Source organism: Botryllus schlosseri, chromosome 6, assembly GCF_051294905.1.
Source record: "Botryllus schlosseri isolate E-star chromosome 6, Bs_hap1, whole genome shotgun sequence".
Taxonomy (NCBI): domain Eukaryota; kingdom Metazoa; phylum Chordata; class Ascidiacea; order Stolidobranchia; family Styelidae; genus Botryllus; species Botryllus schlosseri.
Window position 1 is genome coordinate 6,147,969 of NC_137241.1, and position 20,920 is coordinate 6,168,888.

The 20,920-nt window shown below is 40.0% G+C and overlaps 2 protein-coding genes and 1 long non-coding RNA gene across 4 annotated transcripts; 1 reads left to right on the forward strand and 2 right to left on the reverse strand.

Moving 5' to 3' along the window:
* Positions 1 to 5,579: 5,579 nt before the first annotated feature.
* Positions 5,580 to 7,923, reverse strand: LOC145440892 (uncharacterized). Its single transcript, XM_080318664.1, has 4 exons — positions 7,766 to 7,923; positions 7,017 to 7,667; positions 5,789 to 5,873; positions 5,580 to 5,725 (listed from the first exon to the last, which is right to left on the reverse strand). The coding sequence occupies exons 1-3, from the start codon at positions 7,827 to 7,829 to the stop codon at positions 5,797 to 5,799; spliced, it is 792 nt and encodes a 263-aa protein (XP_080174790.1). The 5' UTR covers positions 7,830 to 7,923; the 3' UTR covers positions 5,580 to 5,725; positions 5,789 to 5,796.
* Positions 7,924 to 14,963: 7,040 nt separating this feature from the next.
* On the forward strand, positions 14,964 to 15,528 carry LOC145440125 (uncharacterized). The gene is made up of 2 exons (XR_013915431.1): positions 14,964 to 15,293; positions 15,353 to 15,528. It is a non-coding gene; the product is annotated as an uncharacterized LOC145440125 (long non-coding RNA).
* Positions 15,529 to 15,908: 380 nt separating this feature from the next.
* LOC145441973 (uncharacterized) lies at positions 15,909 to 17,519 on the reverse strand. Of its 2 annotated transcripts, XM_080319929.1 has the most exons (5): positions 17,047 to 17,519; positions 16,915 to 16,984; positions 16,441 to 16,614; positions 16,211 to 16,344; positions 15,909 to 16,150 (listed from the first exon to the last, which is right to left on the reverse strand). In XM_080319929.1, exons 1-4 carry the CDS (start codon positions 17,271 to 17,273, stop codon positions 16,315 to 16,317), a joined length of 501 nt encoding a protein of 166 aa, XP_080176055.1. In that variant the 5' UTR covers positions 17,274 to 17,519; the 3' UTR covers positions 15,909 to 16,150; positions 16,211 to 16,314. The 2 variants fall into 2 exon arrangements, with proteins under 2 accessions (XP_080176055.1, XP_080176054.1); XM_080319928.1 differs by lacking the exon at positions 15,909 to 16,150 and having other exon boundaries at positions 16,232 to 16,614.
* Positions 17,520 to 20,920: the final 3,401 nt, after the last annotated feature.

The window sequence follows — 20,920 nt, forward strand, 5'->3', positions numbered from 1 at the left end:
TTCGGGTTGTGAACGCCAAAGTAGATATTATTACACAAGTACGTTTTTTTTCTGGCGATTCCATCACCCGGACTGTCTTGAATACGTAACAAAATTGGAAGTAAGGACATAAAATATAATAGCTGATCATTTTAACAGAGAGAGAAATGACGAATGAACGCAATATGACTGCTGTGAGGCGAAGAAATTACAGGTGAAAATGATGAAACGATGAGAAAATGACTCAAGTGATTCTCGCGACTGTGTCATGATGTTCGATCAAGATATGCCGTCAACTTGGTCATTATTATTGTGTTGTTGATATGTAAATTTTGTTTGGTATATGTAAATATATTTGCAGCGATATGTCAGGCCGTGGACCGGTAAATGTTGAGGGATGACTAGTCCTCATTCAGAAGAAATTGATTATAGAAGTAGATTCGTTGTTGTCTATGTCGTTCAGCAACTCGATCAGAATTTTTTTATTCAACTTTAAAATGAGTTTGTATTCTGAAAGATCGGTACATATACGACTTGACATAAACATATCATGTTTCGAGTTTCGAGTATACAAGATTTGATTACCCGGTCAATCCCAGAAGAGAATTAATTTATTGCAACTTAATCTGTATATTACAGTGTAAAAGATATCGGAATGTCAGCAACTCTTACGGATGTAGTTATTATCACATTCACTAATTTATCCGGTTAACTCGTCATGATCATTCTTGAAATCCACGCAAACATGGTCACTGACTTGTGTTAACCACAAAACAACATCAATTTTTTAATTCTGGTTGTAGCTGTCGGATTATTCCCTTTCACCGACAGAGAATATTATTGAACTCGTAAGTATTCTATTTCAACGAACTTTCGTTTTATTCCAACCCCGAAAGATAACATCTAATCGTAAGACTTGAAACAAATCACACATTTTTTGTCTTGAGTCTATAATATTTCCGTAACCTGAATATTACTTTGACTTGACCAACTTTCAGCTCCGTTTCGGAATATTTGCGCGACTGCTATATGTTTCAGACCTCTGGAATAGAGGTTGACTTTAGTTGTGTGGTAAGAATCACGAGAATAGTCAATCAATGTGCTAATTGACCAACTTGAAATCCGAATATGTTAATTACCTCCTTGACATCAAGATAATATTATTTCAGATCGATCAACTAGAGTTACTTGTCTGTTTGATTATTTACATATTGATTTGAAACACACAGACTCATGAATTCCTACGACTTTATTGACAATCCAGTTATTTATTTATTTTGTAGCTGGAGATGCAATCGTTAGTACATCTTACCATGCTCAGAAGAATTATGCACAACAACATTTTCAAATGTTGAATCCACTTTTCACTTGCTTGATTATATCACTATAACTTGCAAACGTGAATTAATTCACTCTGGTTGTATTCACAGACCGATAATTTTCATTCAACTGTGAAAGTCGTTACTATTCTACAACACAAAGTAATTATACTACTCGATGCATACGACGAGATTTGAATACTCAGTAAATGATAGCAATTCCCGCCAGTGAATCCGCATGTTATAATATGAGACATCGAGATGTGAGAAACTCTTCACGGTCGTAGATATTACCACATTGATTTACTAACTTATCCGACTTACTCAAAGAAAAGTAGACACGATTTCGCTAATATACACAATGATTACAACTGCAAACTATATTTATCAAGCTTGATCGTATTCATATATCACAGACCTGTGTTTTAATCCATCGGTAAAATGCGGTCGTAGTAATTTGATGATAACGCGCACACATAAGAAACATTACCGCGATTTTATAATTGATAGCCCGACCTAAGGTACCAAAAACATTACCGGGATTTTTATAAACTGAGTATATTACTCAACACATCTATCAACATCAGAACGCAAGTCCAATACCAAAACAAAAGTACTTTTTTAGTTTAATAAAAATCAAATCATTCGTCTTCTTTTTGTGTTTTTAAGATTTGTATTCAGAAATGCATTACGAATGAGTTGTAACAAACTTACGAAAGAGTTGTAGAGCAAACATTTTAGAAACAGCATTATCCTCATCTCCATTTGTGAATCTACCTAACACAATCGGGAATCGATGTTTCCCAAGTACACCACAGCGTATTAAACTCGCTAGAGTTGTCAATGTAAAATTACGTATGTGTTCGAATCTCGTAACGAAATATTCTTGATTGAGAATTAATCCATTACTCACCTCTGTATGTATTACAGAATGCTATAATGTGCTTGCTAAGATTTTACAAATCGGTCGGTTGTAATTACCAAGGTCAAATGTAAAGCAACAATATCGTTAATGTTGAATTTACAGACCAACACAAAACATATTTTAATACTTTTCGTTGACAAGTCGGTATTGATACATTTAACAATCGGTTCAGTACTTATTTATAGAGTGTGTGGTGAGAATTGAAACACTTGCACGCATTTCCCGGTTTCAATATATCACACTATGGGAATTGACATACCGCCGCTTAATCCGTTCGCAACATTTCACAAACACTTTGACCAACGCCATATCAATTTCGAAAATGTTTGTTACCATATCTTAGTCTAGGGGTGGGCAATTATTTTTTTCCGCGGGCCAAATGAGAGCATAAAAAATGTTGGCGGGCCGAGTCAGAAATTTTAGCGAGATTTCTAGTATACACTAATGGGTAAAGTAGGATGCCCTAGTCGCGCGAGGCGCAGAATTTTTCCATAATTCATGATCAAATCGGTCAATAATAATGGTAATGGCGTGTATATTGCTATATTTTTAAACCTCTCTCAGCCCACTTACTCAGTTTTACTGCTATAGCTGAGTGAGGTGTAGTCTTGGAAATATGGGGGCGGAGTTGGTATATTTAGTTCGTTACATGTTGTTATTTCGTGACTTCCCATCTGCTATGTGAAAAAATATTGAAATCACCAAAGCGTACTAAACTAATCGACGCACACGATTTCAAATTAGTATTTCTTCACTGCCAAATATTGCCTATGAACAATTGGACATCGTGGTTTTCGGTCAACATAAAGGCGGTGCTTTTTGGTATTCAGGTTTTCTCGTTGTCAAACATTTTCCCTTTACTTAGTTAATTTGATCAGCAGCTGCGATTGCAGTGCCTACTCGGAGTCTCGTGTTGGCCTAAACTTCATATGTCGTGGCGCGGTATAATGGCTGACGCCGAAATGCCCAATTCAATAAACCATCGATTTCTAAATCGTGCGTAGCGCGGGGAAAATTTGAAAAAAGTTGTATAAATTTACAAAATAATACTCTATAATTTCTGTTCATTCATGATCTAATTTTGGGCCCCCTTTGAGTTCGCCCCTTGAATTGGGGGGTTCGGGGTGCGGCAGTTACGGTCCTGGGGCAATATATCGCTTATTGTCTTGGTCGCTGGCTTCCGATCAGTGTGCACTGTGCAGCTTGACGAAATGGCAGTGTTGTTGAGTTGAGCTAGCAGTTATTCCGGAATTCGCCGTCCGCTGACCGAGTCTATGCGTCTACGTTTTTTGTCATAAAATCAAAATAAATTGTACTCCTTAAACATAGCGACCTGCTCAGCAGTAGCTACTAAAAAGACGAGTTTACCCCTGACTCCAGTAAACAAATATTTATCGCTCCGAACCATCTTTGAATTTCAACTTTCGGCTTTCTTCTTTTTGACATCCTTTATGGGTGATGATGACTCATAGAAATCACAGGCACTGATTGACTTGTTTTACGAATTAGGGATTTGAAAACGCATCACGTAACAAATTGAAACACAGATCGTTGAATGCGTAATGTGACAATGACAACAAAGAAGGCTTGGTGATTTCTTGTGACTTTAATGGCAACTGCATAATTTGCTACATTGACTTTATTTTGAATCTTGATTACGCGTGTGAGGTAGGCCTACGTATAAGCTGCGTAATCGCGGAATGTTATTGAAAAGGCTTGATAGTAAACGAATTTGCGGTCAGTTTATACAACCTATGGTTTTAGAGCATTGGTTCCCAAACAGTGGGGAATTCCCCACTGGTGGGGAATTTCGGGTTTTCTGGTGGGGAATAGACTCACTTTTGAAAAATCTCTACAGTAATATTCTGCTCTATTAAATGTCGTTTTGAAATGCCGGACGAATATTTAGTAGCTCATTTGCAATTCAACGATTCTTATTTTCAGTGCCTCCAATTAGTGAGAATCGCCTTGATAGCGACACGCGATCTCCAGAAATGTTTTATTCATTTGTACACCCTCAACGGTCACGAAACGTAGCGATTGAAAAATTCTGATTCGTTGTAATAAGAGCTCATATTGCTGAACATGTATTCAAGGGAGATCGTGGACTCCCTAATACTCGCACATACAAATGAAATTGCATGTTTATGTAATTTCAAATTATTTTAGTAGCCCATATTGTGCGAAAGTGTAGTTCACGGCGGCTTATATATATATATATATATATCACACGCATGAGTTCGTCAACATCAGCACATTTATCCGACCCGTGTATCATTCGACATTTACGTATGTAAATTGATGCTACCCCGCAACATTTGGAAAATTTTCAAACCCCTCCTATTTTTCTGTTGGCTGCGCGCACCGGGTGATAGGCCTACATATATTTACGGAGGTGCGTTTATGGTTACCACTTCACCGCTGCGTTAATTTTTTTGTGTGATGATCAATTCCGGGGATCTTAACAATCACCAATAGCACGTACTATTTGCTAAGCAAAGTCTTGCAAAATTTTATTGGAGGTAGCACTTTGAAGGGTAGATATGGATATAGAGATTTTAGGTGGGGAATGAAGGCTCGGAATAAATCGGAAGTGGGGAATTAGGATAAAAAGGTTGGGAACCACTGCTTTAGAGCATGCAGCAACATGAAAAAGTAGGTTTTATATTTTGAATTTGAGGCAACCTTTTGCTGGCTGCACAGAATAGCTCCGCTCCAATAATATATATCTACAATCTACATACTATAACTGTTGAGCCGACGACGATGTCGGGTTTAAGCCACTCCACATCGCATACGACCTACGTCGATAATATTGGGTGCAAAGCGCCGGTAGCCTAATACTACATGTTTATTTATTCAAGGTATTTGCACAATTGTGGCATAATTACACAACATTTTCTTCAGATGCAACCCTAACTCTACACATACTACCTACAGCAGTGGTTCGCAACCTTTACTGAATCAAGCTCCCTATCCCCATCTATGGCTGAATATTAAGAATATTTTTAGAAGCGACCGCGATCAATACGATATATGCAACAAAGTCAAATAGTGCTATCGGTTTTGAATGACTTTGCATCCTCATTACCTATAATATGATCACTGCGACCTGGCTATGTAGTAGCATATGTGACGCCTCAATCCACATTTTATATATTGCAGATATTTATTTGTGATGCTTTGTTGTAGGCCTATATACTTTTACTAAATTATTCTGGGGTCGGCGTGAGGCCAATATAGCATACCGTATATTCATTCCCTGTTGCCACGCCAGTCCTGCAATGACACTTGCACCTTATTTCTGACTTAGCTAGGCTCAAGTGTTAACTTACTCATTTATAGAAGTCACAAAATTCGTGGCAAGGATAGTGTATAATTATTTTAAGGCACGGACGGCAAATTTAATATTTGATTTCATAATCGGCATCATTGGTTTCATAAGATCTGAATGTTGCAACTTCTAACGGATCCTTCCACAACTCTCAATAATCGTCGTATCCTGAAGATCGAAATACATTCAGCATTATTATCACATGCAGTAAAAAACAATAACTTCACTTACCGCGCATCCTAGCAGCGAATCACACCAAAGTTGATACGCGTCACGCGACGACGACGACGAGGTTTACGTGCTGGTCTCACGCATCCTTACGGAACACAAAAATCCACCATTTAACATCAACCGATTCTATTCATACCTGGTTTAAAACCAAATAACTAATAAATTTTATACTTTTATAGTTTTGACTCAAGTCAAATCGAGTCCTTTTCACTTCACCACCGAGTCAAGTCCGAGTCCAAGTCTTCGAGTTCACTGGTCACCGGTCGCAAGATCATGACCGGCTCTGTGCAACTATCGTTAAATATCAAAAGCCTCGCATAAATAATATACCTATTTTTGCCACTCTCAACATGTCTATACAAACAGATATATTAGGGATTATGCCCCTATTCTACTGGTATCGGCCCTTATACACGAGAATTGAATGAATTAAAGGGGCACTGCACTCTAAAAATGACGCGGTCTCAAATTAAAGGGCAAAACGAAAAAACAATTTTGGCCTAAGCCGTTTTCTTCAGAACGCCACCGTATTGGAGCTGCGGTTTATTGAAATTTCAATAGCAACTTCACTCTCCAGCAGTCACGCAAATATCGAACTTTATATAGTTGTCAGCCGATGTTATGAAGAAAATACGTCGTACACGCCAAGGTAGATTAGATACTGCGTTCAACGGAATAAGTTCAGATTCATGTCAAAATCGGGCCTAGTGTATTATATTATTTAGGACATAGGGCATGTATGACATATTTGCTTCATAACATCGGTTAAAAACTATATAAAGTTCAATCACTGCGTTACTGCTGGCTTGTGAAGTTGCTACTGAAATTTCAATAAATTGCAGCTCCATTACGGAGGCGTTCTGAAGAAAACGGTGGCGGCCAAAATTGTTTTTCCGTTTTGCCTATCAATTTGACACCACATCATTTTTAGAGTGCATTGCCCCTTTAATATATAAGTTCTCGAGTTATGGGGCATGGTCGAGTCATGTGCAATGTCTCGGGAACAAGTCGAGGCGAGTAATTTTCCATTTCGATTCCGGTCGAGTCAACGAAAAATTACGACTCGAGTTATTAAAACTCTGAATAAGCCCCTTCCTTTATCATACGATGAATGGCGGGTCTCGATCGCCGAGCATCTAGTCTACCGTTTGAAATTGGTTTGAGAGGAACAATTGAGCATCCGAGCCGAAATATAGCCGATGTATCGAAATATATGACGTATACTTACGAAGAGGTGCTTTTGGAGCGGATGGCTTGACGGCACGGACTGGTACGCATGGCACAACGACAGGTGCTGGGGCGCATGGTTCAACAACAGGGGCCGGTGCACATGGTTCAACGACAGGGGATGGGGCACATGGCTCGACAACAGGTTCTGGGGCGCATGGTTCGACGACAGGGGCTGGGGCGCATGGCTCAACAACAGGTGTTGGGGCGCATGGTTCAATGACAGGTTCTGGAGCGCATGGTTCGACGACAGGGGCTGGGGCGCATGGCTCAACAACAGGTGTTGGGGCGCATGGTTCAACAACAGGGGCTGGGGCACATGGTTCAGCAACAGGGGCTGGGGCACATGGCTCGACGACAGGGGATGGGACACATGGTGCAACAACAGGGGCAGGGGCGCATGGTTCGATAACTGGCGTGGGATCAGAACAAATCAGATTTCTTTGAGGTGGCATCGGGGCGCAATAAGCTGGCTGCGGAACGCAGTATGATGGAGCATAGCACGGATTGGAGTAGTACGGAGGAGGGCTGTAGGCACACCGGGGAGAGTAATATCCAGGACAATAGCCGTAGGGTGATGGATGTCCGTACGAGCAGCCATAACCTGATCCGTACGAGCAGCCATAACCTGATCCGTACGAGCAGCCATAACCTGATGAAGATGCATATTTGTCAGTGTCGTACTTACGCACTGATAGCATGCATGATACTGCATACAGTTCTTTGAAAACGATCATAGGTTCGACTTACGAGATCCAGAGTAGTAGGCTGCCGAAGTCACGCCGAGCATAGCGAGAATCAAAAAGAACCGCATCTTTCTTCGTTGCTGGTTATATGGTAGGTTCAATGTTCCACAGTAGCAATCATCAGTAGAGTCATTTGATGCCACAAACCCATGGTATTTATGCGTGTATGTGGGAGAAAAATGAAGAAATGCTAACAGGTTGAGTGGGTTACGTATATGGCAATTGACTTCGAAATAGAGAAAGGTAATTCTATCAGTGCTGTGTCTGAAGGGGGCTTAACCACGTTGTCATCTACTGCATAACATCTCCAATAGGATTGATAGGTGTGACAGAATCGATATGTGAACTCGCGGTGTTTACTTGCCACCGCAGTTCGTTTGGACTAGATTTTGGAATATAAGTTCGAGTTGCCCCAGATTTTACTGTGAAAATACGTGAGCATTTATAGCAGGGGTGGGCAATTATTTTCCTCCGCGGGCGAAATGATAGATAGATAGATCATTTATTAAATTCGTCTCACCAGGAAAATTTGAAACATTCAAATAATCGGTATGGACAGGGAAGGGACGATACGACCGAGAGGTCATCTTGTCAATCCCTTTCCTAAAGAGCATACAAATTATAACTCACGAGACAGACGAACACAATGATAAATTTCGAAAACACAAAAATATAAGAGATCGGTATAAACGAACAACATACACATAAGAAAGCCATGTTCGAACAGCAACAACAATAGTGCATCAATTACAGACCAATAGGTTGATTGGAAGGGTCCAGCAAATAGTCTATCAGTGATTTTTTAAAACCGTTGAAGCTTCGTTCTCGAATTGTAATGGGTACATAATTCCAGATGATAGGACCGGCTATCAAAAGAGATCGTTTGCAGAATTCCTTCCTTACTAAATTGTGGCGATAATTTGGTGCGGCTGAAAATCTGGTATTGTGACTATGGGTGGATGTTGATAGTTGTAATTCATGCTCCAAACTGAAGGCAAGCAGTTTATTGTGAAAACGATACATGAATTTAGCTACTTCCATATATTTAATTTCTTCAACTCTCAATATTCTCCACTCCCGATATGACTTTCCAAGATTACATCGAAATGACCCCGTAAGGGCACGAATGGAGTTGTTTTGAATCACCTGTATTGGATGCAAAGTACTTTTGTTGCAGAAGCCCCAACTCAAAATTCCATATTGCAAGTGACTGTGAACCATTGCAAAATACACTTCTCGGAGCACCGTCTTCGGAACTAGATGTCTAAGGCGCCGTAAGATGCCAACACCACGGGAGAGTTTAGCCGCTAGCTTCTGGGTATGGTCCTTCCAGGATAGATCGCCATCAATGAATATGCCAAGATATTTTGCAACCCTAGAAGGATTAATCGTCTTATCATTTACCATTACACTAACAGTGCGATATTCTTTAGTACTTATGACGTTACTAATGAATATAATCTGGGTTTTGGCAGCCCTCAGCGTTAATTTATTACACATCATCCATTTGGATACCAAAGTCATTTCCCTATTAAGCTTCGCATTGAGCTCATCAACGTAATCTGACGAAGCGAAGAGGTGCGTGTCATCAGCAAATAGGGTGGTTTCCATCGATGTGGATTTAGCTAGGTCGTTGATATATATCAAGAACAATGTCGGACCAAGAACAGACCCTTGAGGGACACCGCATCGTATGGCGCCAGGCGACGAGTTGATGCCACCGATATCGACACATTGAGATCTATTGCTCAAGTAAGATCTGAAAAGGTCATTGGCAACACCCCTGATACCGCAGCAGTGGCGTCGCAGCCACTTGGCGGTTCTGGCTCTGCGCCAGGGGCGGCAGGCTCCAAGGGGGCGGCAAAATGAGGCTGCACAGAGCACAGCGTACACATGCAGCCGGCTAAAAGCAGCGTAATTGGTAGTCCTATATAGCTGGCGTCCCGTGAGCTAAAATTTAATCAGACTGGTCTCAATCGAAAGCTAGTGTCGCGCTGATTTCGAATATGTTAACATGACAATGGAACCACTCCAAAATAGCCGTCAAGGCCGATTGCTCCTAACAATCGGAGCGCCACAACACAATGACCAATCGACCATGCCAATGGAAATTATATCGAGCGTTTATTCGGGAAATTGCCGATTTTCAGACTAGCATTTAAATTGTATTTCCGGAATCAGGGCAACGATAGCTTTCGATTAAGATCATTATTGTTAAATTTGACCGCACGGAGGGCCTGGCCAGGATGACCATGACCAATTATGTTGCTTTTATACCTGTCTCATCAGTAGTGTCTGGGTAGTGCGTATTCAAGTGTGACAACTAAGTTGCCCAGATATCCGTAGGTTAGTGATCTATACTCTGGGTTACGATTAGGGCTGGGCAAAATCGAGTACCTGAGTGATTCGATTCTAAATCACGTATTATGCTTCGAGTCGAGTAGAGTCGAGTATTCGCGTATCACTCATTATGAGGTCATAACAGAATGCCATATGTCACTGTTCAAATATGCACCTTTCATGCCACCACAAAGAATATAATGCCTGTTATCCATCCCATTAAAGATAATTTGGTATTTTTTCGACCATACCGATTTCATTGTACTTGGTGACAATGTTGAGGGATGATCATGACTTCGGAAACTTTGCACTACATGTTTCGTATGCTGAGATACGACCAATCAATGTTTCAAGGCTTCCACAGTGGAAAATAGTGTCGAAACTATAATTCTCGTTGATCAATTAACATCAATGGTGAGGAGCGTATTGTTTCTGCGCGGCAGTCTGAATCCTGCGCTGCCGATCATAGGCGCAGAAGCCTGTCTATGGGGGTTATCTACGGATGCTAATCGTTGTAATCAAGCCTTCTCGAATATAGGCTGTTCTTACCGCTATATAAAGCGTCTGCGAACCCCCCTTTTGTTGGTTATTTACGTTGACGCAAAATTAATTGTAAATCTTACCTAATCTTACCTAATCGAAAAAATCGTCTTTTACTACTCGACTTGAATCATCAGATTGGAGTACTCGAATCATTGTGCCCAGCCCTAGTTACGATTTGGTACAGCAGACCGAGATAGCTGTGAAGGTAAACCGGTCCTAGGAACTGTATAAGTTGGTAATAATTGTCAGATTGACAGATTGTGCTTAAATTTATACAAGTGTTAATTAAGACTCGAAAATGAAATACATTCGTTCGCTATTTCTTGTCTTTATTATTTTTGGCTTTACTAACGTTAAGACGGTGAGGCTGAGACGAGGCATATTATTTGTAATAATTTTTATTGAAAAGATTGCTTGAACATGAATCTTGTCGAAATTTGCTTCGGTATACTTAGGAGGCGGCATTTTAAGCGAGAGCCAGGGGCGGCAGCACATGCTGCTACGCCAGTGTACCGCAGGCCGATAACTTGGCAAGAAGGATGTCATGATCAACGGTATCAAACGCTTTCTTGAGATCAAGGAATATACTGCATGCCACTTTGTTTTGTTCAATTACCTTATAGTATTTCTCCGTCACATCGAGAATTGCCTGGGAGGTATTGAATCCTACCCAGAAACCAAATTGCTGTTTCGACAGAATTTCTTCTTTATCAAGGAAATCCATCAACCTCATATGGACTAGCCTTTCGAACACTTTGGCCATGGTTGGTAGTATAGAAATTGGTCTGTAGTTACTTCTGTTGGTGTCATCTCCTTGCTTGAAGATTGGGACTACTCTCGCTATTTTTAGGTTCATGAGATGTAGAAAATACGTTGGCGGGCCGAGTGATAAATTCTAGCTATATTCACCAGCGTATTTTGATTTTATTTCTAAATTACATTGTTAGTAAATGCTGCTCAGTGAATGTGTTGATGTTAGGTAATGAGAAAGTGACGGCTAATTTAAAAAATATCTATTTGCCGCCATGATTCGAAGCAATGTTAGCCTGTCACGTTTTTATTCCCTTTAAACTTCTATCCACGTTCTTATATCAAGACTCTAAAACAATAGTTGTCAAACTTCTGTGAGCCTGCCTACTTTTATGATAGTGAAAAATGTCGCTCCTCACTATCATGATAACACAAAATATTAAAAAGAGCAACCCGAATGCTGGCAATCCCAATGGATAGTTTGATGGCATGGAAGGTTATGGTTGTTTATGAGAGAATCCTGAAGTATAAAAGTCGGACAATGCACAGAGCAACAACCATAAGCTGGTGGTAAGTCGCGCGAAGCGCACGGTAAAAAATTCATGAAACTTTGGATTCGTGCCCCTTTCAGATGCTTTTACGCCCCCCAGTTCGAGAACCACTGCACTGAAATATATATGCAATATCACAAAGATTATTATCTTGGTTGCTGCATTTCGAACAGTGTGCACTCTGTGCAGCCTAAATAGCCTCAATGTCGAGCGAAGCTTGCAGTTTTTCTGAAAGTCGACCTCCCTTGACCGAGTGTTTCGTGTGTTTGTCATAAGATCGACTTCAATTAACATCCTTAATCTAGGCGACATGCTCGGCAAAAACTAAAAGTGCTGGTTTACCTATGACTCCAGTATACAAGTATTTGGTGCTCTAAACCAATGGTTCCTAACGTGGGCGACATTGTCCAATTTTGAGAAACAGGGGGGCGAAAATACCAAAGGGCGACCGGGAGCGAAAGTTTTAGAACGTTCTAGACGTCTATAGTATACAATATAATTAGGAACACGGCCACAAATGCAAGTGAAGACGGCTTATTCTGCACATGATTCGAGAGTTGACGAAAAAAGGTCAACTTAGTGGAAAGTAGACGCGGAAACCGGTTTTTCGAGCACCTACTCGGAAAAATGACCTTTCTTTTTGGCAAATCACCAGCGATCAGAGTTTGGTGAATAAATCGCCCGTAGATATACCTCGTTTATCGGATCCGTATATAAGGGGTGCAAAAATTTATGTAGAAGTTCTTGATAAGGGGATGATGAGTCGAAAAAGGTTGGGAACCACCTTTCTGGAAATTCAGTTTTCGGCTTTTGTTTACATGCCCGTTCATCCTTTATGGGTGACAGATATAATGAGTCATATAGTAATCGCGAGCACTGAAACTTTGGATTCGTGCCCCTTTCAGATGCTTTTACGCCCCCCAGTTCGAGAACCACTGCACTGAAATATATATGCAATATCACAAAGATTATTATCTTGGTTGCTGCATTTCGAACAGTGTGCACTCTGTGCAGCCTAAATAGCGTTGATGTTGAGCAAAGCTTGCAGTTTTTCTGAAAGTCGACCTCCCTTGACCGAGTGTTTCGTGTGTTTGTCATAAGATCGACTTCAATTAACATCCTTAATCTAGGCGACATGCTCGGCAAAAACTAAAAGTGCTGGTTTACCTATGACTCCAGTATACAAATATTTGGTGCTCTAAACCAGTGGTTCCTAACGTGGGCGACATTGTCCAATTTTGAGAAACAAGGGGGCGAAAATACCAAAGGGCGACCGGGAGCGAAAGTTTTAGAACGTTCCAGACGTCTATAGTATATAATATAATTAAGAACAAGGGGGCGAAATACCAAAGGGCGACCGGGAGCGAAAGTTTTAGAACGTTCTAGACGTCTATAGTATACAATATAATTAAGAACACGGCCACAAATGCAAGTGAAGACGGCTTATTCTGCATATGATTCGAGAGTTGACGAAAAAAGGTCAACTTAGTGGAAAGTAGACGCGGAAACCGGTTTTTCGAGCACCTACTCGGAAAAATGACCTTTCTTTTTGGCAAATCACCAACGATCAGAGTTTGGTGAATAAATCGCCCGTTGATATACCTCGTTTATCGGATCCGTATATAAGGGGTGCAAAAATTTATGTAGAAGTTCTTGATAAGGGGATGATGAGTCGAAAAAGGTTGGGAACCACCTTTCTGGAAATTCAGTTTTCGGCTTTTGTTTACATGCCCGTTCATCCTTCATGTGTGACGGATATAATGAGTCATATAGTAATCGCGAGCACCGATTGACTTTGTTTCACGAATTAGGGATTCGGTGACGTATGACGTAACACTTTAAAACACATACCTTGCCAGCAAACACAAAACATATTAAAGATATTTTTAATATATCTTTCACGAGTTCAAAATATATTCTACAATTATGTACGAAAGATATATATTTTTCGCGACCACTGATTGACTTTGTTTTACGAATTAAGGATTCGGTGACGTATGACGTAACACTTTGGAACACATACTTCGATATAATCGTAATGTGACAATGGCAACAAAGAAGGTTTCAATATATAAATATATGGAAAGAGTGATTTCTTTTCCCTTTAATTGCTACTCACACTTGCCACATTGCCTTTATTGTGAATCTGGATTACACTTGCGAGGTATATTAAGCAGCGTAATCGTGGCATATTACTGAACAGGGTTAAAAGTAAACGAATTTCCTGTTAAGTAAATACAGCCTATGGTTTCAGTCATTAAAAAGCGGATTTATGTTTTAAATTCCAAGCAACCTTTGTCGGGCCACACAGAATAGCTTCGCGTGCCGCACTTTGTCCAGGTCTGATTTATTGCGATAAAATCACGAATATCATCATTTTCAACAATCGGTATGAGTTAACTGCACTGGAATGCTCTTCTGTTCAACAAAGGCTCATTCCGTATACAATAAGAATCATTAGTCCATGCAGCTCTGGGGCGGTCAACTTCTCTAGTTGGCGGGCCTGATATGGGAAAATTTATGTAGGCTATACTTGGTGGGCCGGGTGCCTACATTAAGTGCGTATTTATCCGAGTATGTAGGAATAAATCGTATTCAATGTAAACTTTTAATTTTCAGCATAGGGAAAAACAGTATTTGTTAATCTTATTTTGCGCGATTGATATACGTTAATAACAAATACGGTGAATCGTGACATTGTCTATTAGTGAAGCTTTATTTTCGGAAAATAGAATCATTACTCACTTGCTTTTATACTTCAACAAGTATGTTCTGCAGACAAAATAACTGATAGTGATTGGAGCTCAAAGTATGATGCTCGGCATTCAAAATTAAATACAAATACTACTTCTAAAAATAGGAAAATATATTTATTGTCATTTGTCCGGAAAGCCTAAAAGGTGGTCTGCCAAAACAGGTATAACGTTCATAAAAAGGCCGCATTCCACTTTTCCGTATTAGCAGGACACGTCATGGGCTGCTAGATTACGATATGATAGGTAATTGCTAGATTGCAAAATGGTAGTTTTAAAGGTCAACTGCATCTTCATGACAACTTTGCGGAATCGTGTTCAGAATTTTTTTTCATAACGAAATTACCGACTTTCCGTGTTTCAACTCAATCGGAAATTGCCGTAATTTTGACTGAAAGTTCCAATATTGGCATGTTTACAGAAAAAGCAGAATGTGCATTGTGACGTCAAGTGAGTGACACCTATTATCAACACCGGTCACAGCGGCTGTTTGTGTTCTCGCAGTTTTTATTCTAGTCAGTTATGGCCGAGGTTTCCATTGGATCTGATTTGCCAAGTGATATTGAGACTGAGTCCGAGTACTCGGATGTCGAATGTAAGTATCAATTTTGCACGTACTTACAAAATTACCGTTTAAATTCCGTATTGGTTCAGGTGTTGATGCGCTCGATCCCACGTCAGTGGAACCCCTTGCATCTTCATATGATGGGTCATGATCAGCCTAGCTTGCTCAGCGCAAGCCGCTCGTCGAGACTACATGGAATACAGTTGTATAGTCTGTAGTGTAATAGCTCGTTTCAGTCATGTATCTTGATAAGTTTGTGCTGTAAGGAGGTTCCGAGAGTTACTGACAGAATTGAAGTGTATCACAGTATTGCCAGGATTCAATTCAGTGTGTCTGGACGTTGACGTGTTGGAGATGTCCTACTATGGATATCAACAGGAATATGGCCGCAGAATAATAACATCGAGTACGATGCATGCATGGGATGAATCTCTGATTCGGTTGCCAAATACTTTTATCGCACTAATACATTTGTTTTCACTTTTCAGGAAGTTGAAACATACTGCCCACAGAAATTGTGTCCGCTGGGTATGGGGATTCTGTGGCAAAATCCAGCGGAAAATCCTGCCTGCATGCGTTATTACTGCTTCCTGAACAAAATTTATGTTAAATTCTTACACAGGATTCCAGTTCAGTAACGCCACATTGTGAATGTACAGTTGTATTCCAAATAATAAACGCATATAACTAATCGACCAAAATAACTACTGTGTCAGGCAGAAAAGCATATCGGGTTTTATGTCGGGCAATAGCTTCCTCTCTGCTAATTTTGATTATGCTGCTAGTCAGAGGAGGTGGAACGGTCTCAGCACAATCGCTCAACTCAACAGTTTCTGGTCCAGTTCTGATGAGTGCTTGAACTTCTTCGGCAAGCTCATTGCAGTAATCTAGAACAGGCATAACAATATGACGAAATCTTATGATGCAGTCAGATCACCTGCAGTTACCAAATGTTGAATTTTCAAGGATCATGTGAGCCGCACATTCCCCATCTTTGTACTTCGGGTATTTGACCGCGGTGCTCCTTCTTTTGACAATTTTCGAGCAATTTTCATTCAAATGCAGGATTGCCAACTGCATCCTACAAAATATGCATAATTGATGAGGCTAGTAATTATGCCAAAATCTGATATACGGTAGGTTGTTTTGAATAGCCGAGACACTGCAAGGTACCTACCTGGCTTTTTGACTGAAATATGATTGTAGTGATATAACTTTGGGCAGAAATGATTGAGGAGGGCATTGAATGATTCACTTCCAGCAGTGTTTCCATTCGGCGATAGATGGCGTATGTCATTTTCCATTCGCGTGGAGTAGAGAACATCGCAAATCCTTTCGTATGCCAATGAATCTGAAAATGGATTGTCATAATGGTAAACAACAGAATCAAAGATGCTATTGATTGTAACTTAAATTTAGGCCTATATGTATCATGTATATATGCTGAATGGAGCACTTTGTTTCTTTTTGATACAGTCAAGTAGGTTTTTTCATCTTTAAAGGATGTAACGGCATCTACACTACCCATAAATCAAAATCTGGAGTATGAGCAGTTTGTGCAGTCTTTCTTGATTCTCAGTGTGCTACCTAAACTTGACTCTTGCACGTCCGACTCTGATTGACACATTGGACAATGTTGAAAAATGCTTACCAGCTTATTCCTGTCCACAATCACAAACTGGGTCTTGCTATTCTCCAGACATTTCTCTGAATCTGAATGCCTGCAAATCAATATCTTGGTGAAGACTTGGTACGGATATGATTACACTGTTCAAGTACTCACTCTGACTCGCCATCTAACTCTGTTGGGTGGAAGCTATCGTCACTTGACAGGGATTGGATATCACTTTCACAGTCTTCATAATCCTCTCCAGCAATAGGATTTGGACAGCGATGAAAAGACACTTTGGGTACCGAATATCGCGTATTCGAGCAACCATACGCGACACAAGATGTACCTACGTGCCTCATCTTCTTCATACCTTCCATATTCACAATCAAATCCAGCATCAAAGTCAATCCCAACACGAATAACTATCTGTTTACCACACTGAGCTATACCAGGACTTCTACTGTGTCACTCACATGACGTCATTTCATAGCTGAATGATTTCAAATCCGTTTTTCAGCTTTTCGATTTATAATTTAAATTACTTGAAAACTATCATGTAATTTCAACTTTTTTTATTTTATTCATATTCCTAACCACATAACGTACGAAATAAGGCAAAGTCATTTTCAAGATGCAGTTGACCTTTAAACATTATGGTGGCCATATTTTCCGTGATGAAATATTTGATATGGGCGATAATGCGGTTTGAGCGGAACACGCAATCCGGTACCTAAATTATATTCACTAATACTTTCGTGAAAACATATTTGTCACTTCATAATTACCATGCACGAAGTGCAACACAAGTTCTGGGCTTTACATGACTTTTATAAATAATAAATGTTGGTACTCCGTTGAAACAACTCCGGAATTCCTCTGGCTATCTTTCTTATTGGAGGTTTTAACTACTTCAACTTGACAAACTGAAAATAGCCCAAAGTATCACAAAATATTACGAAGTAGAAGTAAAAGTAGAGAAAATCAGATCTGCTTGAGCAACTACCAGAAGTAGAGGAAAAATACTTGAGTACTTCGAAAAAGTAGAAGTACTTCGTTACTGACCACCTCTGTGAAAGATCCGCCAAACTCCGGATTGTACATTTTGCATCATTCATGGCGCTGACTGTATATTAACTTACTCTCAAATCTAAAAAAGAGGACGTATTCTCAAAGAGGATGACACTTATGCGTCCTCGGAAGACATTTTCTATTTCCTGAAATGGGAATACAAATTCTACTAAAGGAGGACATGTGGTAAACCACCATATATAATCTATTTCTGGCGTTTGTTCTATCTGCAAAGATGCATTTATATTAGGATTTCTATGTATTTTCACACTTGAACTTATTTACCGTAGTCCCGTAGATTTGATGATTCAATTCACCACCGATCGTGCATTACAATAAGAACCACTATAAATTTTGATTGTGAGTGTGTGAAGGCGAGCTTTCTTATGGAAGTCCCGAGGCGGCAGGCCGCTTGAACTTATCCGCAAGTTCAAGACACGTAATCGTTATGTGTCTCTGACCCTTTGGGTACATAGCCTATAACTACGCACATCCAAACCAGACGGATGAGCGTTGAAACTAGCTATGGATGAAATATCTTAACCAAAGCATTCTTCATGGATGATATCACTGAAGAAAGAGAAACCTACACAGTACAGAAGATGACTGTGTGGATTGTGGAACCGGAATCTCTGTATCTCGCAGCGAGAAAATGTCTGGGGCATTCATTATTTCGTCGGGAACATCGGTACTATTGCGTAGATTAGTATAATTTAGAATGAAACAAGCAATCGAGTCGACTACAGTGAGTGATGTAATGCATACAGTACGATACGTTTTTGTTTATGTACTATAATACGTGGATTGTACTGCACACCTGTTGTCGTTATTTCAACCGTATGCTAAAGCGCCTAAATCCAAAAATATCATTACGAGCCCGTCGTTGACGCCGTTATGTTACATGCAATGTCAGCACCATACGATGTTCAGTTCTGTATGACTACCATCTAGTGATCTCTCAGACCCCAACTTGTTTATTCAGACTCTCGGGTTATGTATCCAATATCAGCCATTATTTATATAGAAATCGTTTGATGAAAAATAAACTTTTAACCAGGAGCTCCTTTGCAGCGCAAAGAGGTTGATGCAGCTCAGGTACTAAATGTCGTCAATCCGCCACTCTTCGATGCTTCTGCTGCGGCTTTGAAACGTAAGGTTAATAAGTGCCCAGTCAACAAAATGGGACGCGATCGTCCGGCGTATCCTACGTATTCGATGTCAAAATGATGCTTCAGAAGATACAATTTTGGCACTTCTGCCGCGGACGCATTAACCCTTCGGTTGCCGTTCATTAACCCTCTCGCTACTGCAGCTTAAAACCGCTAGTAACCCTGTCGCTACCTGAATCATTTTTGCGTTCTGGAAGATATATTAACCTTATGTTGCAAAACATCACAATTTGAAAATATGTTTTCATTATTGTGTTAGTTATATTAAAATCCACCACGAGCATACATTCAAAATACCGGTCAAATACAGACAGACAGTCATATAAAATGCATATAACAACATATTGATTTCGGTCGAGATACAGTGAGATCTTCTTTCCGGGACAAGTTTGATACAACTATTCCCGACCTTGAATTGAAATACAGACTAGTCTGTGCCTTGGCGGTAAGAATAGGATCAAGGCAACGCGGAGCTACCATCAGCAGCCAGCTCACTGTGTGGCACGCTAACTTTATTCAGAGCCCAATTGTGAATGATTTCTCCCGTGTGTATAGGCCTGGCGTTGTCTCTGATTTCTGGGTAATTCCACTGGCCTCATATTCGCGCGGTGTACTGTGAGTCAGATATCATTAGTAGTGATTAGGGCTGGGCACAAGGATTCGAGTACTCGAATCTGAATCGAGTATTAATTTTAATGATTCGAGTCGAGTAGTAAAATACGATTTTTTCGAGTACAGAAATTATGCGCTCCTCGCCACCGAAAGTTAATTTATCATCGAGAATTATAGTTTTGATACTAATTTTCACTGTTGAAGCATTGAAACCTTGATTGGCCGTATTGTCTCACACTTAACATATCGTACAAAGATACGAACGTTACTGGAAATAGCACATTTTCGAAGTCATGATCATCCCACAACATTGTCACCAAGTACAATGAAATCGGTATGGTCGAAAAAATACCTAAGTATCTTTAATGTGATAGATAACAGGCATTATATTTTTCGCGGTCGCATAAAAGGTTCATATTTGAACTTTGCCATATTACATTCTGTTATGACGTCATAATGAGCGATACTCGATCATTCGATTCGACTCGAAGCATATTACGTGATTCAGAATCGAATCACGCATGTACTCGATTTTGCCAAGCCCTAGAAGTGATAATCGGCTGATCATGGACATTGTCGCTGCAGGTTGAACCAATGCTTAGAGCACGATATTTTATAAACTGTTGCCTTCGCCAACGCTGCATTCTTTTCAATTCACCATCAGATTTATACGGATATTTGGGCATATCGCAATCACTTTAGGGCTTCAGTCTCCATCGTAAAATTAAGGCTAAATATAGCAACAAAATAACTCGTAGATTAACTGAAATGAGAATCACAAATTTTAATCAGGAATTATTACAAGATACAGTATTTGGCTGAACAGTTGAAATGTCAACCGTTGTAACGAACATCAATGATTGTTTTCAATACAACATACATTGTAGTAGTATATTTATTAAACTCGAAGACTTTTCGGGTGCCTCTTTTCAAGAGTTATCGGCACACTAAAGGGATTTAAAGCACAGACCATGAAATACGCATCGTATCAATGGCAACAATAACAAACTACGAAGTATACGGACATACGGTACTACAGTAGCAGCACAATTTGTAAATAAACAATTGCACGCACGGAACAACACGCACTAATGAGAAATTTGTAGGTTATAGAGGAAATCTTTCTGTCTGCATAAAATAGGTTTGCTCAACTGAATAATAGTAGACTCCAACACTTTTAAATGAAACACAGACCT

What these genes read in the sequence shown, in the direction of transcription:
- LOC145440892 (XM_080318664.1), bottom strand. Translation starts at nt 7,829, where the DNA reads ATGCGGTTCTTTTTGATTCTCGCTATGCTCGGCGTGACTTCGGCAGCC. An exon ending in AGCCTACTACTCTGGATCTC is followed by an intron (nt 7,668 to 7,765) that starts GTAAGTCGAACC and finishes CATCTTCATCAG; the next exon opens with GTTATGGCTGCTCGTACGGA. An exon ending in CGCTCCAAAAGCACCTCTTC is followed by an intron (nt 5,874 to 7,016) that starts GTAAGTATACGT and finishes GTGTTCCGTAAG; the next exon opens with GATGCGTGAGACCAGCACGT.
- LOC145441973 (XM_080319928.1), bottom strand. Translation starts at nt 17,273, where the DNA reads ATGCTGGATTTGATTGTGAATATGGAAGGTATGAAGAAGATGAGGCAC. An exon ending in GAGTTAGATGGCGAGTCAGA is followed by an intron (nt 16,985 to 17,046) that starts GTGAGTACTTGA and finishes ATTGATTTGCAG; the next exon opens with GCATTCAGATTCAGAGAAAT. An exon ending in TTGTGGACAGGAATAAGCTG is followed by an intron (nt 16,615 to 16,914) that starts GTAAGCATTTTT and finishes ATCCATTTTCAG; the next exon opens with ATTCATTGGCATACGAAAGG.